Source organism: Moschus berezovskii, chromosome 3, assembly GCF_049115385.1.
Source record: "Moschus berezovskii isolate FMDL1 chromosome 3, NW_MosBer_1.0, whole genome shotgun sequence".
NCBI classification, from domain to species: Eukaryota; Metazoa; Chordata; class Mammalia; order Artiodactyla; family Moschidae; genus Moschus; species Moschus berezovskii.
In genome coordinates this window covers 21,706,454-21,726,008 of record NC_142462.1, presented here as the reverse complement: position 1 = coordinate 21,726,008, position 19,555 = coordinate 21,706,454, and the positions used below count along the sequence as shown (strand labels likewise).

The following is a 19,555-nucleotide window of genomic DNA, read 5'->3' as shown; positions in this document are numbered from 1 at the left end:
ATTCATGGGGTCGCAAAGAGTCAGACACGACTGAGCGACTGAATTGAACTGAACTGAACCACACAACAGGAATCATTATATACAACTTCCAAAAACTCAATTGCCTATTACAATATCTACATCATTTGACTTCCAATACAATCTAACTGCATCATCAAAAGTATTTCCTCCCTAAACAAAAGCAAACTTCTAAACTTCAGTCATTTGTTCATTTGCTCATTTTTCATTCAACTAACAAGTACTGAAGGCCAAATACTGGCCAGGCACACTGCTGTGAAAGCGCCGTCACTCAATGATGTCTGACTCTTTGCGACCCCATGGACTGTAGCCCACCAGGCTCCTCTGTCCATGAGATCATCTCAGCAAGAATACTGGACTGGGTTGCCATTTCCTTCTCCAGGGGATCTTCCCAACCCAGGGATCAAACCCAGGTCTCCTACATTGCAGGCGAATTCCTTACCATCTGAGCCACCAGGGAAGCCCACTGGTGGGCCCTAGAAAATCAAACCAAACAAGGCACTTTCTCCAAATTCAAAGAACTACCCAATATATATGCTGCCTCTGGGCTGCCTCTCTACCACCTCTCACAAGACCAGAGGGCACAAAGCATGGTGCCAAGTCCTGTTAAAACCAGCACCAGCCAAGCAATTGGCTGACAGGTTGCTAACAGTCTAGTCAAACACTGCTATTTGTCTGAAGGCTTGCTTCACACTCCTGAGCACATAAGAAAGCTGACTGTTTTACCTCCTCCCAATGTTTCATCAAAATGCACAGAAAGAAACACAAGACAAAATCTGGCAGTAACTCTATCAACCATATGCCATAGTCTGAGTCAAAGGTCCATGAACTGCACAATCAAGAAGCTCAACTGACCCAAGAGTTCGTTACCATACTCACTCTCTTGTGCTACATCTTCCGAAACGTTATCCAAGGATGAATGAGTGAAGAGACAAGCAAATGACAAGAGGACAGTGAGCCACAAAACGGGGAGAACACGTCAACCTTCCCTGTCACCTGAACTTAGCTCTGAAACACAGCAGCTCTACCCACCAGAAAAAGACAGGCTGCCGGACAGGCCACTGCATGGGAGCTCCTTCCAAAGTCTGGCAAAGTTGGATTTCCTCTCTTAAGCCTCCCCCTCTCCTGGGAGATCTACCTCCATTCCAAGATGGTAATTACTGGCCTGGGCAAGCAATAGGGAAAATCAAGGAGGGCAATGGTTTATAACTGCCCAAGGAAGACTCTGTGAAACAGGGTCCCAGAGAGAAAAAGCTCCATGAGCAGAACACAGGAAAGTAACAGATACTACTTTCACGGCTGAAGAATTATGTGTGTGCCTGCTAAGTCGCTTCAGTCACGCATGACTCTCTGGAACCCTATGGGCTGTAGCACACCGGGCTCCTCTGTCCACGGGATTCTCCAGGCAAACTGCTCCTAATTCTCTAATTCACTTGGAGACCTGGACAGTCTGCGCCATGGAAATTTCCATCTCAGCCTGGCAAAGTGACACGATGATGAGTGCCTGTTACCTCCTGGGAACAGAACAAGCCAAGGAACACATGCAACCATGTATCTTTGAGGACCACATACAGAAACAAGACGCTGCCTGCAATAGAAAGTTCAGTGAGGGAGACGGAAGAAGCCGCACTCAGCCACTTCAATGAAATCAACAGAAGGAAGGGAAAATACAGACCCAAGGATCAAGAGGAAGAGTATCTCTCTGATGAAAATTCTCTTGAAGCTCTTGAACAGTACAAACAGTATCTTGGCAACCTTCAAAATGTTCTAGGAGGATCCAGTCTCCTCCATCCAGGCTGCCGAGTGGAGCTGGGCAAGACATACCATCACCCAGATGGTTCACGATCTCAACTCTCAGATAAGCCCACATACCTCCCTCCTTTGGGGAAGCACCCTGGAGTTTTCATCCCCCTTCATTATCTTACTTTTCATCATCATTAAGATGTCCAACAGATACTTTAGGACAATTTGGTCATGCTATTAACACTTAAGTCACAATTCATTATTTAAATACTTGGTGTAACAAGACACTGTGCTCAGGGCTTTACATATGCAAATCTTACTTAATGCTTAAAAAAAAACACATGAAGCTTTTTTATCTCCCAGGTTTATGTCCATTTTATCTCCCATGTTTATAGAAATTGCAGCTCTGGAACGGATGAATAATTTTTTCAAAGTCATTTAGGTATCAACATTTAATTCAGGTCTGTATCATTCACTCTGTACTGTACTGCTTCAGTGTTCAAGCCTGAGTCATCCTCCCAGCACACACACCTCAGCTAGGAAAGAATCCACCTGCAGGGCAGGAGACCCCGGGAGCATAACAGTCAGCCACAACTTGGCCACTAAACAACAGCCTGCCAAAGTTACTATGTGCCAATGAAGTATCCTACTTCATCAGATGTTTGCTGAGCACCTGTATGAGTCAAGTGCCATCTTGGGGTAGATGGGAAATAAACCCGCTTTGAGATGTTTAGAGTCTTAAAAGTATACAACAGATGTTACTTAGCCTTACTATGATACCACCTCCAAAAGCGTGTAAGATTTGTAAGTGGGTGGGGGGGTTGCTTATTTTTGTTTATTCCACAAATTAATAGCATTCATGGACCACTGTTGACTATTTTAAAAGTTTGTAAGATGTGTACTCCTTAAATGTAGTTTCTAGTTTAAAATTAGCAAGAAACAATCTATACCAGCAACTGAGAGGTAATATGTTCATGGCCTTAAAATAATTCACATTAAACATTTATTCTTATGTATGAGTGTATTTACCAATTCAGATAATTGTACACCAAAAATAAGACATGTGAAGTGCACAATCTTTAAGTATAAAGCTTGATAAATTTTTGCAAAATGATCATATATGTGTATCAGTCAGGGTCCAGTCAGGAAATAGAAATCACACCAGTTGTTTGAGCAGGGAAAATGTAATACAATGAATTGTTAACTGGTAGGAAGTAAATACTCAAAGGAATAAAAGAAGATTTCAAAGAAAAATAGCAGTGCAAACTCTGCCCCCCGCCAAAATAAGTTAGCCACTATCTCTATGCTGAAGACGAGTGGATAGTAAGGTAGTTACGCACCCCACCCCACAAGATGAAGATTCAGACCTCCTTGGAGGGACAGAAACTGTATCAGGAGCAGTGGAGGAACTCGCCAGAGAGCAGACTGGAGCTGGGCTGTGGGCAGGGCGAGGCCTCAGGGTCACAACCTGACCTCTGAATAGGCAGCTGGGCTCCCGCTGAAAGGTCGTAACTGGAGCTGGAACCTGGGATGGAGGGGTCTTCCCAAAGAAACAGCCTCGCAGTGTTCCTTCAGGGCCCTCTGCTGGGAATGCCTAATTTTCCAAAGGAAAATGGTTTACAGAATCCAGCTTCGTGTTACACAGTTGGGCAAGCAAGACTCAGTGTGGAATTGAGAGATAATCAGTTGGCGCTGGACTTCCCTGGTTGTCCAGTGGTTAAGAATCAACCTGCTAGTGCAGGCCACGTGGGTTCAATCCCTGATCCAGGGGGATCCCACATGGCACAGGGCAACTGAGCCCTCATGCCACAACCACTGAAGCCTGTGAGCCCTAGAGCCCCTGCTCCACGCCATCCCAATGAGCGGCCAGTGCCCTGCAAGTAGAGAGCAGCACCAGCTCATCGGAACTAGAGAAAGTCTGTGCGCAGCAAAGAAGACCTAGCACAGCCATAAGTCGATAAATTAACTGATTTTTTTAAAAAAGAGAAAGAAGACAGCCTGGATTCTGAAAGCTTTCCTATTCATGGTTCCGGTCCTTTGTGAGGCTAATAATTTTAAGCCAGTCAAGCTAACCCAAAAAAGTCTACTCAGTTTCCTTTTGACAAATGTACCCCAAATGAAGAAAGGGTAAACAAAATGTAGTATTCACTACATACAATGGACTATAATTCAGCATTAAAAGGAATGAAACTCTGATACCTACTACAATATAGAAGAACCTTGAAGACATCAAATGAAATAAGCCAGACAGGAAAGGACAAGTACTGTGTCATTCTACTTACAGGACGTACCTATAGTAGTCAAATTCATCAACAGTAAAATGGGCACGTAATTTCAGTCTGCGATGATGACAAAGGTCAGGATCTGGATGACAGCAACGGTTGCACACGATGTGAATATACCGAATGCCACTGAGCCATCCAATTAAAAATGGTTAAAATGTAAAATTTTGTTACGTACATTTTACCACAATTAATCAAAAAAAAGAGTTTAAGCTGATTTAAAGAGGTCATACTACTTGTACCAAAAGCACCTTGATTACTATATTTCAAGCCATTCATCATCATGAACCCAGAATACTCAACCTAAAATGTCAAACTTCACTCCCTTGATCCGCCAGCCTCACTACTAAGCTAAACTCCTCCGCATGGCATATAAGGAAGACATTCCAAGTTCTTGTCTCTACTTACCTTTGTTAGGCAGTTAAGAGTAGGGAAAGAGGAATCCAAAATGGTGGTTAAAGAAAAACAGTGACTAGAAAAAGCCCCCTAAAGGGTCAGAGGAAGGGAAAAGCCCACAGAAAGGGGAAGCCTCACACTGGAACAAGAAACTCTGGTGAGAAAACACCCAAACACAGCCCCTTCCCTGACTGGCCTTCAACGTTCGCCCTATTTGGTTGCGGGTAAAAGCCCTAATTTGCACCGGCAAAACCAATCAGGCTCCAGGGACTATAAAGGGTCAAAGACAAAAGACATACAAAGGGAAGCCAAAAGGAGCCGAGAACACTCCTACGGGAGTTGGGCCCCTCTCATCTAGAGACATAAGAGCTCTCCCTGAGCTGCAGGTAGTCTGTCCTTACAAGTCTCTGTTACAACAAGACAAAAACCTCAAGAAAATACTGCTGCCACCTGCTTAATAAGCCATGCCTGTTTGAGCTGTAAGTAGTCTGCCGTTTCAATTCTCTACAACGATGAGACAAGACTTAGAGAGAAAAGCCAACCCCAGACATTCGTCCTGAATTCTTGCCACTCCCTGGTGCATTGCTATACTTTCACTAACACTTTCTTATCCTTGACAACTATCAGAATCCCCAAAGCGGCTCTCTAAAAGGGGACTTGTGGTAATGTTTAAATATAAATATCTATTTTTAATGGTATGGCTAACCCAAAAAAAGAATAAAGAAAATCTATAGAAGCCAGAAAAGACAAGGCTCTATAAATCCACAAGGTTATATGCAAGGACTATAGTTAACATTTTCCTTGCAGCCATTACTGATAGCTAATGGCTAAAAGCCTGGGTTTTAGTTATCCAGGCCCCACAGGGAGAATCCCGTGGACAGAGGAGCCCAGCGGGCTACAGTGCATGGAGTCGCACAAGCTGGACACGACTTAGCGACCAAACCACCACTGCCACCACAGGGAACAAGGACAAAGTCCGGGACCCAACAACTCGGGAGCAGGAAACAGATCTTCTCTGGAGAACAACACCTTCAAACTAAACCTCAAAAGAGTCAACAAAAAAGTTCCAAGAAACATGAATTCATAATAAAAAAAAATACTGTACAAATAAAGATACAAGCCACAGTAAGGAAGAGTCAAACAGAATCAAAAACCTCTACAGAAGCAGACCCATAAAGACTGTGGGTATCAAAACTAGATTCTAAACAGACTCACCTTACACTCTGTGAAATATGAAGAAATAAAGGGAGACCTGAAACTATGACAAAAGAGTATCAAATGACGACTAAGATGTGTATAAAGAACCAAACAGAACTTGTAGAAAAAAAACTAGTATTGAAATTATAGCAGATGAATCACAACTGCATAAAGAATTAGTAAACATTTCAGATCCTGAAAGATGATGCTGTGAAAGTGCTGCACTCAATATGACCAGCAAATTTGGAAAACTCAGCAGAGGCCACAGGACTGGAAAAGGTCAGTCTTCATTCCAATCCCAAAGAAAGACAATGACAAAGAATGCTCAAACTACCGCACAATTGCACTCATCTCACATGTTAGTAAAGTAATGCTCAAAATTCTCCAAGTCAGGCTTCAGTAATACGTGAACCATGAACTTCCAGATATTCAAGCTGGTTTTAGAAAAGGCAGAGGAACCAGAGATCAAATTGCCAACATCCGCTGGAACATGGAGAAAGCAAGAGAGCTCCAGAAAAACATCTATTTCTGCTTCATTGACTATGCCAAAGCCTTTGCCTGTGTGGATCACAATAAACTGTGGAAAATTCTGAAAGAGATGGGAATACCAGACTACCTGACCTGCCTCTTGAGAAACCTGCATGCAGGTCAGGAAGCAACAGTTAGAACTGGACATGGAACAACAGACTGGTTCCAAACAGGAAAAGGAGTACGTCAAGGCTATATATTGTCACCCTGCTTACTTAACTTATATGTAGAGTACATCATGAGGAACGCTGGGCTGGAAGAAGCACAAGCTGGAATCAAGATTGCCGGGAGAAATATCAATAACCTCAGATATACAGATGACACCACCCTTATGGCAGAAAGTGAAGAGGAACTCAAAAGCCTCTTGATGGAAGTAAAAGAGGAGAGTGAAAAAGTTGGCTTGAAGGTCAACATTCAGAAAACTAAAATCATGGCATCTGGTCCCATCACTTCATGGGAAATAGATGGAGAAACAGTGGAAACAGTGTCAGACTTTATTTTTTAGGGCTGCAAAATCACTGCAGATGCTGATTGCAGCCATGAAATTAAAAGACGCTTACTCTTTGGAAGGAAAGGTATGACCAACCTAGATAGTATATTAAAAAGCAGAGACATTACTTTGCCAACAAAGGTCCGTCTAGTCAAGGCTATGGTTTTCCAGTGGTCATGTATGGATGTGAGAGCTGAACTGTGAGGAAAGCTGATCGCCGAAGAATTGATGCTTTTGAACTGTGGTGCTAGAGAAGACTCTTGAGAGTCCCTTGGACTGCAAGGAGATCCACCCAGTCCAATCTGAAGGAGATTAGTCCTGGGTGTTCATTGCAAGGACTGATGCTAGAGCTGAAACTCCAATACTTTGGCTACCTCATGCGAAGAGCTGACTCACTGGAAAAGACTCTGATGCTGGGAGGGATTGGGGGCAGGAGGAGAAGGGGACGACAGAGAATGAGATGGCTGGATGGCATCACTGACTCGATCTGGCATGAGTTTGAGTGAACTCTGGGAGTTGGTGATGGACAGGGAGGCCTTGCGTGCTGTGATTCACGGGGTCACAAACAGTCGGACACGACTGAGCGACTGAACTGAACTGAAACTGGAAGATCTTAAAAAATTATCCATAATTCAAAGAATCAAAACCACTGAATCATAAAACGAAGTCAAGAGCACACCGTTACTTCTTACTTGTAACTGGAATTCGAGAAGGAGTTAGAGAATAGGAGAGAAACAATATTCAAAAATATAATGGTTGAGAATGTCCTAGTGCTGATCAAGACAAGATAATCAGATTCACAAATCACAACATATTCACCACAAAACTAAAAGAACTCTTCATTAGTACACATTACAAACAAACTGAAGATCAATCAGATACAGACATGAAAGCTTATAACAAAATCACGATTTCAATGAAAACCAAATTAAGAGTAAAATAGTACCAGAGTAGCCTTAAGAGAAATCAATTGTCCACTTAGATTTCTGTAGGGATAATAAACCTGCCTTTTGAAAACAAAGATGAAATCAGCATATTCAGAGAAACACAAACTGATGTACACACTACCAATGATTCTCACTGAAGGAACTTCCAAAGAAGGTACCTCAAAAAAAGACAGGGGAAACAAGAGGAAAAGAGGTGAGATGTAAAAATAAAAAGTAAAGACGGATTCTTCGTCTTAAAAATAAAAAGAATATGATACATATGAACAGTTCCAAACAAATATTAACTGCATAAGATAATATGTTCATGCTTAGTTGCTCAGTCCTGTCTGACTCTTTGTGACCCCATGGACTGTAGCCCACCAGGCTCCTCTGTCCATGGGATTTTCTAGGCAAGAATACTGGAGTGGGTTGCCATTTCCTTCTCCAGGGGATCTTTTCAACCCAGGGACTGAACCTGCATCTCTTGCATTGCAGGCAGATTCTTTACCACTGAGCACCAATGTAATACCGCCTCATCTGTGGAGCTAAAAAGAAATCAAAGCAGAATTGAAACTGTAGACAACAGCATACAATTGAAAAAGGGCCGTGGAGTTACAGGTTCTCATCCTGACACAGAGAAAAGGAACTGTAGGCTCTAATGTGCTTGTTAAAGGGTGACCACAAACAAAGTGTTTTTAAAGAACATATAACATTCAAACTAATACAGAGGAATAAAACAATTACAGAAAAAATTTAAAAGTCAAATCTAAAGAGAAGAGAAAACAACAACAAAAAGCAGAACACACAAGAAGCACAAAATGACTGCAAAAATGAACCCAAAAATATCAGCAATGACAATCAACGTAAATGGACAAAAGATATAAAAACTAAACCTTGAGCTATATGCACTGTTAACAAAACATACATGTAAAACATAAAGACCCGGAAAAGTTGAAAGTTATCAGGCCAATAGCAACACAAATACCACAAAATCACAGCGCATAAATTTGTCAAACAAGGTATATTGGAAAAACCATAACAAGCAAAGTGGCAAAGAATTTGTAATCCACCAAACACTAATGTTTCCAGAAAAACAGAATCCAGCTTCCACATAACCGTTCTGCTGCTGCTGCTAAGTCGCTTCAGTCTTGTCTGACTCTGTGTGACCCCACAGATGGCAGCCCACCAGGCTCCGCCGTCCCTAGGATTCTCCAGGCAAGAACACTGGAGTGGGTTGCCATTTCCTTCTCCAGTGCATGAAAGTGAATAGTGAAAGTGAAGTCACTTAGTCATGTTCGACTCTTCACAACCCCATGGACTGCAGCCCACCAGGCTCCTCTATCCATGGGATTTTCCAGGCAAGAGTTCTGGAGTCGGTTTCCATTGCCTTCTCTGACATAAACTTTCTAGACTTTGCATTATACTACAAAGCTAAAGTAATCAAAACAGTATGGTACTGGTACAAAAACAGACATGTAGATTACTGGGAAAGAATAGAGCGCCCAGAAATAAACCCACACCTACAGTCAATTCATCTTCAATAAAGGAGGCAAGAATATACCATGAAGAAAAGAAATCCTCTTCAACAAATGGTGCTGGGAAAGTTATATACAAGTCAATGAAATCAGAATACTCCCTCACACCATATACAAAAATAAACTCAAAATGGTTCAAAGACCTCAATATAAGACATGACACCATAAAACTCCTAGAAGAGAACATAGGTGAAACATTCTCTTATATAAACTGTACCAATATTTTCTTAGATCGGTTTTCCAAGGCATAAGAAACAAAAGCAAAAATAAACAAATGGGGCCTAATCAAACTTAAGAACTTTTGCACAGCAAAGGAAACCATAAACAGAAATACAACATATGGAATGGGAGAAGATATTCGCAAACAATCTGATAAAAAAGGAGTCAATATCCAAAATATACAAACAGGTCATACAACTCATATTGAAAAGACAGATATGCCAATCAATAAATGGACAGAAGACCTAAATATATATTTTTCTAAAGAAGACATACAGATGGCCTAAAGACACATGAAAAGATGCTCAACATGGCTAATGTTTAGAGAAATGCAATTCAAAACCATAGGAGGTATCACCTCACACCAGTCAGAATGGCCATCATCAAAAAATCTACAAAAAAATAAAATGCTGGGGAGGGTATGGAGAACACGGTTGGTGGGAATATAAATCGAAGCAGCCACTATGAAAAACAGTACAGAGGGTCCTTAAAAAAACAAATTCAAATTATCATATGATCCAGCAACCCCACTCCTGAGCACATACCCAGAAAAGATGAAAACTTTAATTTGAAAAGATACATGCACACCAATGTTCATAGCACCACTATTTATAATAGTAAAGACATGGAAACAACCCAAGGGCCCATCAACAGATGACTGGCTTAAAAAGAGGTAGTGTGTGTATGCACATATACACACAGTCGACTATTACTCAGTCATAAGAAAAAAAATGAAATATTGCCACTAGAAGCAACACAGATAGATCTAAAGAATATCACACTCAGTGAAGTCAGACAGAGAAAGACAAATACTATGTGACAGCACTCATGTGCAATCTAAAAACTAATCTAAGATTATACATACAAAACAGAAACAGACTCACAGGCATAGAAAACGAACTTATGGTTAACAAAGGGGAGAAGGGAGTGAGTCGGGATAAATTAGAAACATGGGATTAACAGATGCAACAGAGATTTACTGTATAGCACAGGGAACTATGGGCTTCTCTGGTGGCTCAGACAGTAAAGAATTCGCCTGCGATGCAGGAGACCTGGGTTCGATCCCTGGGTTGGGAAGATCCCCTGGAGGAGGGAATGGCAACCCACTCCAGTATTCTTGCCTGGAGAATCCCATGGACAGAGGAGCCTGGTGGGCTACTATCCATGGGGTTGCAAAGAGTTGGACATGACTGAGTGACTAAGCACACACACAAAGAGGGAACTATATTTAATATCTTGCAGTAACTTACAATGGAAAAGATTCCAAAAAGAATATAAAACCGAGTCACTTTGTACACCTGAAACTAACAATACTGTAAATCAAGTATACAACTACAATTAAAAGAAAATAAAAAGAATCCAACCTCCAGACATTTGGGAAATTCTGTCCGAATGGAAGCCTAATGGTTAATGAAGCACACTGTTGGGGAGGAACTGCTGGAGCTCACAGGCTGGCATCAACTTATTGACCAGAGACATTAATATGTCTTTTGTTCAGTTCATTTCAGTCGCTCAGTCGTGTCCGACTCTTTGCAATACCATGAATCGCAGCACGCCAGGCCTCCCTGTCCATCACCAACTCCAGGAGTTCACTCAAACTCATGTCCATCGAGTCGGTGATGCCATCCAGCCATCTCATCCTCTGTCGTCCCCTTCTCCTCCTGCCCCCAATCCCTCCCAGCATCAGAGTCTTTTCCAGTGAGTCAGCTCTTCGCATCAGGTGGCCAAAGTATTGGAGTTTCAGCCTCAGCATCAATCCTCCCAATGAACACCCAGGACTGGTCTCCTTAAGGATGTCTTTGTTACCTGAATATTATTGACTGGAGATGTTTCAATATTTACTTATATCAATTGCCAGTCACAGACATTAGTTTCTACAAAAATCCCCTTGTCAGTAATGTGCTATCAACCTGCTCCCTCTTTGAGCTAAGACTTACCAGGTCAGCACTCCAATAAGCCACCAAAGAGATGAGGAAATGAACACTAAAGCTCAAAAGTCTTGCCTCCCTTAGGTGAAGCATAGGACAGAAAAAGAGACAACAAAGAAAATGTAACCAAAAGAAAGCCGGTGTATCAACAGTATTAGCAACTAAATTAACTTTAAGGCAAAAAGCATGATTGGAAATAGTCACTACTTCACTGCACCATTTTCCTTCATAATCTTCATCTGTGTGTACTGAAAAACACATCTTCAAAAATATATAACACAAGTTGTCAGAAGCTCAAGCAGAAATTGCCAATGCTACCATCTGCAATTATCTCTATAATTGAGATATTAATCAAACAAAAGTAGAAACAGCTGAACACTGCAATTAACAAGCTTGATTCAGTAACTGGAAAACACAAATTTTTCCCAAGAATACATGAATCATTTGCAAAAAGCTGTCCATATATTTCATAAGTCGTAAAGTAAGTCTCATACTTTCACAGTATCAGACAAACCATACCATTTGAGGATAATGTAATTTACGCTATAATTTAACAACAAAACGACTTTAATAAGTAAAACCTTTATGTGTGTGTTCAGCTGTTCAGTTGTGTTGAACTCTTTGAGACCCTATAGCCTGTAGCCCACCAGGCTCCTCTGTCTGTGGGATTCTTCAGGCAAGAATACTGGAGTGGGTTGCCATTTCCTCCTTCAAGGAATCTTCCCCACCTAGGGATGGAATCCAAGTCTCCCTCATTGGAGGCAGATTCTTTACCACTGAGCCACCAAGGAAGCCCAAAATCTATACATTTGGAAACAAAAACAACCCGTGAATCAGAGAGTATATAAGACACTAGAAAATACTTAGAACTTACTGAAATCTACTTAGGAACATTTGTGGGATATGCCCAAGGCAGCAGGTACAGTTAATTATGGGCTTCCCTGGTGACTCAATGATAAAGAATCCACCTGCCAATGTTAAGATCCCTGGGTTAGATCCCTGGGTCAGAAGATTCCCTGGAGGGGAAATGGCAACCTACTCCAGGATTCTTGCCTGGAAAACCCCATAGATAGAGAAGCCTGGTGGGCTACAGCCCATGGGGTCACAAAAGAGTCAGACATAAGAACTAAACAACAACAGAAGATAACAATACCAAACCCAGAATGTTTTACAGGTGAGTTCTGACTAACAACAGGTGTCTCCAGTGTTACATAAAACCCTAGAGAATACAGAAAACATTCCACAACTTATTTCATGAGACTACTGTAATGCTAACATTAAATAATACCAAAATCTCTCAAAGACTACAAGAGAAGAAAAACTACAGGCCAATCTCATTCATGAACATGAATGCAGAAATCATTTTAAACAAAACAATAGCAAATCAAACCCAAGAATACAGAATAAAAGATAATGTATCATAACCAAGTTGTATTACTTCCAGGAATGCAAATGTTATTCAACATTGAAAATATATTCAATCATCTCAATGCAAAAAAAATTCATTTGTTCAAATTCCATAACCACTCAATTAAAACTTTTATCAAACTAGGAATAGAAGGAAAAGTCCCTAACCTAGTAAGTAGGAAGTCAGTTGTTAAGGACTCCCAGGAAGGTTCTTCAAAGGGAGCTGAGTCCATAAAGATAGACCCTTTGTGTGTCCACTCCTTTGTATCTGGAATGAGGACTACATGGCTGATTTCCCAACACCTACTCTGGCCTATGAGGTGATGTGGATCAATTGGAATTCTCCTACACTCCTGACAGGAGGATAAATTGGTACCACACCGTTTAGAAACAGCTATATACATGATAAAATTATATAGAAAAAAAGGGCGACGAGCTGACTCACTGGAAAAGAGTCTGATGCTGGGAAGGATTAGGGGCAGGAGGAGAAGGGGACGACAGGGAATGAGATGGCCGGATGGCATCACCGACTCAATGGACATGAGTTTGAGTGAACTCCGGGATTTGGTGATGGACAGGGAGGCCTGGCGTGCTGTGATTCATGGGGTCGCGAAGAGTCGGACACGACTGAGCGACTGAACTGAACTGAACACAAATTTCAAGATAGTGTTTATTTCCAGCTGGGTGAGAGAAGGACTTCAACTGAGGAAGTGACAACCCCCAACTGGTAAAGTTCCATTTCTTCAGCTAAATGAGAGGTCCAATTGGGTTCATTTCATTTCTCTGGAAACTATACATATCAGTTGGACATACTCTTCTCTCTGCATGAGATATTACACAATAAATTTTAAGTGAATGAAAAAATATCCAAGAAGCTATTTGAAAATATCTTCTTGCTCATCTTCCTATTTAAAAAAAAAAAATGCTCTTGGTAGGTAAAAGTGGTTTTTTCGTTGCTATAAAAGTGCTATTGAGATCTGGCACTTTAGGGACTGCTCTTTAAAAAAAAAAATTGCTATTAAAGACATTCATGTGTACTCCTCCCTGTATAACGCAATCAACTTGGTTTCCAAACATCACTGAAGTGCAAAAGATGTGAAGGCTTTGCACAGACTCTACTGACTTGCAACCACTTTCTTACATACCAACTGACATGCACCCTATTTCTTCTAATGAAATCCTTTAAACCTGTCTTAGTAACAGCAACATTAAAAGGTAAGAATATGTACATAGATACTAAGTTGTTAAATAAACAGAGAGGCAAACTATCCTTTAAGACATCAGATTTCCATCTTAAAGTGTTGTGTGGCATCTCAAACAGGATGTTCTTAGCTTAAGGCAACTGTGGGACTAAACCCGAGACCCTAGATAGGTACCCGAAGGTTTTAGGCTAATTTATGGATTCGGTTTCCTGAAAAATAATAATATCCCAATTAAAAAAAAAAAAACTTCTGGAGTATCCTTGGCAGTTATTTTTATAAGCACTCATTCTGGAATATCCCTGGCAAGGCAGGTACCAAATCCCATAGGATAAAGGCCTGAAAATCAACAGCGACAGAAGCCAACAACAGATTCAAGAATTAACCCCCTGCCAAATTTCCTGGAAACAGGTTGTCTTTCACACGTGATCTCCCCTCCAGAATCCTGAGGTGTGAAAAGCAATAGGGAAAATTACTGGGAATTCAGAAACGAGTCCGTGAATCATATGGACAAAACTTAAATCAGCTGGGACCTTGCAATTAGTTACCTAACCTCATTCTGCGGAGACGGAAATCGTGTCTCGGGAAGAAGCGCACCTGCTAAGGATCTAAGAGTCATTTGAATCCATCTCCTCTCAGTCCAGTGACCGTTCCCTCACCCACTCCCAAACGCTTCACTTCGGTCCTGACACGGAGGTGAGGTGAGAAAACCCGCACCTCCAGTGTGGCCAGAATGTCGGGACCAGAAAGGGTCGCGGCCCCTGCTCTCACAGGTGGTGAAACTGACGTCGGAAAGCGACGCAGCTAGGGCAGAAAAGCAACGACCCTCGGCCCCCGAACTGCAGGCGCTTCCCGAAGGCGATGAAAATCACTGGGGACCCCACTTCCCAGCTCCAGGAGAGAGAGGGTCAAAAATGAGACCGGCTCCCTAGATTTCAGCATGAACCCCGCGTTTCCCTTGCAGGAGAACCGGGGAAACACAGACAGCTAGTGGCGCAGCTCCGAAACGCCACGCAGGGACAGGCACCGATCCCCGCCTCTCTCTTCCGCACACGTACGCGGGGAGAAATGGCAACCGTGAGGATGCGGCGACTCCCGCGAGAAGAGGTACCTGGTGCTCGCGCCGCAGTCCCCCGTCGTACCGGCACCGGAGCCCGCCACCTTGCTTCCGGGGTTCAGCCGCAGCGAGGACCGAGGGCTCAGAAGGAGGGCGCCTCAGCCCCGCCCCGTCCAAGCCCCGCCCCTACGCGCGCCTCGCCGAGGACCGGGTAACTTCCGGGACGCCACGCGTCGCTAAGCAGCCGATCCCCACTTCCGGGCGCATCCTTGCCTTCCTCGCAGTCCCAGACTGCGCGAGTGCTATCGCGATATCGGCACGTTTGATTGGCGGAGCGAGAACGCTGGTCTCCGCCGATTGGATCCGGGGGAGTCCGCCCAGTTTCAGTGGTCTGCTTGTTTCCCGCCGGCTGCCCGCCTTGCGTTGCAATCATGGTGGACGTGATGGAGTCTCCCAAGGCGCGCATCAACGCCAGCATGCTAGCTCAGTTCATCGACCAGCCGGTCTGCTTCGTAGGGAGGCTGGAGAAGGTGCGCGCGCTCACCGCCCGGGGCTTTTTGGCGGGAGGGGCCCGGTGGCCGGCGGTCTGGCGGCCCCAGGGTAGGTAACGGAGGGTGGAAGAGAAAGCCTTATAGCGTCGCTGCGCCCCGGGTTGCTTTATTTCTCGCCAGGTAACTGTTTGCACACTTCTGACCATTGCGGCCCTGTTTCTGGCTCTCAGCGTGCGGAATCGCGAAGTTTTCGAAGGCGTTCGGGTCTAGTGTCCCGCCCTCGTTTTTTACTTGAAATTATAGACAAAACTCCATCTGTTCTCTGTTAGCCGGCCTTGACAGTTAGTCCAGTTTTCTTTTCTGCTGTTTCATCTTTTCTCAAACCTCGTTTTATCGTTGAAGTCTCTTTTCTGTAAAACATTGCTTGATTGTATTTTACTGATCCAGGTGCCAGTTTGTTATCTTAGCCAAGTATTAAGAGCGCAGCCTTTCATCCTGCTGGCGAAAAACAGGCCCAAAGGGAACCGAGAAAACTTTTGTATGAAAGCTTACTTATTAGTATATTTCAGTCACATTATCTTCTTGGAATAGGTGTATTTGGACTTCACAGTTATGGAAATTGGGTAGTAGTGGCATCTGGTTAAAAAGTGCTTAAGGCCACAGCAAGTAGCAAAGCTGGCATTCAAACCAGATCTGACTGCACTCTTTGCAGCTGTCTCGCGGGAGTAGAACCCAGATGTTCCAGCAACCAGTTTCTCTTTATTTCCTCATGTCTAATTTTTTAAAACATACCCTCTGTGGGATATATACTGTTTAAATCATGGATGCCAGTAGATCTCACTTTTAGATAATATGAACCCTCCTTAATTTGTTCTTATTTCTAATTCGTTCTTAGATCTTAATTTGTTCTTATATCTAAATCTGGGTTGCCAGATTTAGCACATAACGGGACACATTTGCACTAAAAAGATAATTGCTGTTTATCAAAATTCGAATTTGGGCATCATTCGATCAGGTATAGTAACACAAGACAATGTGAACTAGGTAAACTTCAAAAAAATTGCTTTGTGTGCATTGTGGGTCAATCTGCTCATCTTTTTGTCAAACTTCTAGTCTGAGAGGATTTTAAACAGTTTATATGGACTTTAAAAAAAAATTATGTGTTTCTTTTTCAGATTCATCCCACTGGGAAAATGTTCATTCTTTCAGATGGTGAAGGAAAAAATGGAACTATTGAGTTGATGGAGCCTGTATGTTTAAGTATTAATTCTGTGTATATTATAATTAATTCTTCATCTTATTTGGTTTGCTGCTGATGTTTTTTATTCTTGGAGTGGACGTATAAAGGACCAGCTCATCAAACTTCTCTCAAAACTTGTGTCCTGCTTTTACATTTCCCTTTTTCTAACCAATGATTTTTTGGGCTTTGTCATTTTTAAATAAATGCTGACAACTCTCATTCCTTATGAAAGACCAGAAAATCACTTAAGAAAAAAATTATTTTTAATTCACTTTTCCCTTCCTCAGTAGTTTCACATTTTTTAAATTCAGTTTTCTATTTTTGTTTACATTTATTTTCAGTTGTCACTTGCTTTTACGTTTTATGTTTATGGTACACTTTCTTGGTTTTATAAAGACAGATATCTGTGCTGTTTGGTTAATGCATACAGAACTCACTGTACAAATATAGATAATAGAAAGTTCCTTTCAATGAGTCCTTTTAAACAAATTACTCCGTGTGGAAATACTGAACAGTCTCAGTATCTTTAAGTGATTTTTGTCTTCATCTTAAACATTTAACTGTAGCTTTAGACCTGAAGCCACTACTGAAGGTTACTGCACTGGCGACATGCTGACAGCAATAAGTACTCAAACATTTTTAGCAAGTTACAATTCCATTTTTGCATTGATAAATCTTAAAATTATTTTGCTACATGAAATGAAAGATTAGTAAAATCTAGAACAATTTTCCAAGTTAATTTATCAGCTGAAAATGTGATAACACCAAGTTGGCATTTTGTTCTTTGTGTTAGCTTGATGAAGAAATCTCTGGAATCGTGGAAGTAGTTGGAAGAGTAACGGCCAAGGCAACCATTGTGTGTGCATCTTATGTCCAGTTTAAAGAAGATAATCACCCTTTTGGTAAATAAAACATCCTGTAGTTCATGTAATTAGGAGGAAAACAACTTTATTTTTAACTTGCTATGTCTTGGTCTTGAGTTTCAGTCCTGCTACACTGTTGATTTCTGTATCACTTTCTGATCCCAAAGGAAAATGCTAGGACATTTTGGCCTACTTCTAATTAATACTTCTGTATGTAAGAAACACAATGAAGATTAATATTTATGGAAAGAGAATTTTTTAAAACAAAGTAAACAAAACAAAAATACTGTTAATAGTATTTTTATTTGATTTTAATATATAAAGGCATCAAATAATGCACAACACCTAAATCACAACCAAGCAAGAATGGTGCCTGTACGATGGAAGTCAAAATGGAAGTTCTACTCCATGAATTCTGGAAATCATGGAAGTTCTGCTCCATGACTTTTATTTTTTGGAACCATACTTAAATAAATATGACCCATATCACAGTTTTAGCAAATGGATTGTGCAAATAAGTTAACCTCTAAAAGGGAGAGAAAAGAGAAACAGGTAGAACTCTTTAAATAATAATTGATGTTACAACTTTCCACTGTAGATTAAATGTTTGCTAACCTATTTCTTTCAGATCTTGGACTTTACAATGAGGCTGTGAAGATTACCCATGAGTTCCCTCAGTTTTTTCCTTTGGGAGTTGTGCAGTATGGTTGAACTATTTTGATGATTGCCCATGAGCTACACTGAAGACTATTAAAGGAGGTCCCTGATATTTAAAGGAGCAATGCCTGTGATTTTTAATATTTAATTTGTTCTCTTCTTAATTTCATTTACCTAACTTTATTAGATATTCCAGTGTGCCATTTTTGACAGAACTGGCGTATTGTCAGTTCTCACCTAAGTTCTCATAATTTCTCTGGCATATGGTCAGATTAAATGCAAGGAAAAAAAAGAACAGTTGGTTGAACTTAGTTTTTTGCTTTACTAATAAAAGCTTATGTGCTATTGGTCATATTGTTCTTCTTTCAGTCACCTATTCAAGCACAAACTTGGAATTGAATAGCTGTCAAGTCAGGACTTAAGATTTCCGAAATGAAACCCTGTGCAGAAGGTACTGCTCCCTCATGAACTATACCATGTTACTCACTTCCTTGACACTGTGAAAAAAATGATGCTATTAAAAGAGCAAACAGAATCCAACATCTTCTGTAATTTGTGAATACTTGTATTAGGGCATTCTACAGAATCAGAAGCAACAGTATATATATGGATATGTATATGTAAATGAATTGTTACACAAGTTGGCTTACATGGTTATGGAGGTAGAGAAGTCACCCGATCTGCAATCTAGAGAACCAAGATCTGCAAAACTGGAGAACCAAGAAAGTCAGTGGTGTACAGTGCGAGTCCAAAAGCCTGAGAATAAGGGACGCTGATGGTGTCACTTGCAACCCAGGTTCGAAGATCTGAGAATAGGGAGGACGCTGCTGTAAGTCCAAGAGTTTAAAGGCCATCTTTACTCAATCTAGTGATTTAGATGCTAATCTATTTAGAAGCACCCTCACAGATATACCCAGAAATATTGTTTTATCAGCTATCTGGGTATCCCTTAGCCCAGTCATAACTGACACAAAAAGTAACCATCATAGCGCCTCTTGAAATTTCTGTGTTCTTGTACTTCATACCACCAACACTGGTGACAGATGTTGCAAGTGTGCAACTAACAGTAACTGGTGACCTGTATGGCCACAAGTTTTATGGCTTGACCCATTTTCTTCAGTGAGGAAATAAATTCTAAATCCATTCAGGTTGTAGATCATGCCAAGAATATTTAAATTGGTAACATCTTCAATTTCATCCCCAAATAATTCTACAAATTACTTAAGCAACAGAGCTACTCGTAGTAAAGCATTTTATTACAGTAAGTAAAGACAATTTTGGTCTTCCCAGGTGGCGCCAGTGGTAAAGAATCTGCCTGCCAATGCGAGAGAGGCAGGTTTGATTCCTGGGTCAGGAAGATCCTTTGAGATCCCTTGGAT

General features: G+C 41.5%; 2 protein-coding genes across 2 annotated transcripts in view; one reads left to right on the top strand and one right to left on the bottom strand.

Moving 5' to 3' along the window:
- UMAD1 (UBAP1-MVB12-associated (UMA) domain containing 1) overlaps positions 1 to 15,113 on the bottom strand; it is a 259,632-nt gene extending 244,519 nt beyond the window's left edge. The window contains exon 1 of the mRNA XM_055420478.2: positions 14,980 to 15,113. The gene's annotated coding sequence lies outside the window, so the exon portion shown is untranslated. The remainder of the gene's footprint in view (positions 1 to 14,979) is intronic.
- An 84-nt stretch (positions 15,114 to 15,197) lies between these two features.
- RPA3 (replication protein A3) lies at positions 15,198 to 18,523 on the top strand. Its single transcript, XM_055420479.2, has 4 exons — positions 15,198 to 15,455; positions 16,592 to 16,666; positions 17,450 to 17,558; positions 18,148 to 18,523. Exons 1-4 carry the CDS (start codon positions 15,357 to 15,359, stop codon positions 18,228 to 18,230), a joined length of 366 nt encoding a protein of 121 aa, XP_055276454.1. The 5' UTR covers positions 15,198 to 15,356; the 3' UTR covers positions 18,231 to 18,523.
- Positions 18,524 to 19,555: the final 1,032 nt, after the last annotated feature.

What these genes read in the sequence shown, in the direction of transcription:
- RPA3 (XM_055420479.2), top strand. Translation starts at nt 15,357, where the DNA reads ATGGTGGACGTGATGGAGTCTCCCAAGGCGCGCATCAACGCCAGCATG. An exon ending in CTATTGAGTTGATGGAGCCT is followed by an intron (nt 16,667 to 17,449) that starts GTATGTTTAAGT and finishes TCTTTGTGTTAG; the next exon opens with CTTGATGAAGAAATCTCTGG. An exon ending in AGAAGATAATCACCCTTTTG is followed by an intron (nt 17,559 to 18,147) that starts GTAAATAAAACA and finishes TATTTCTTTCAG; the next exon opens with ATCTTGGACTTTACAATGAG.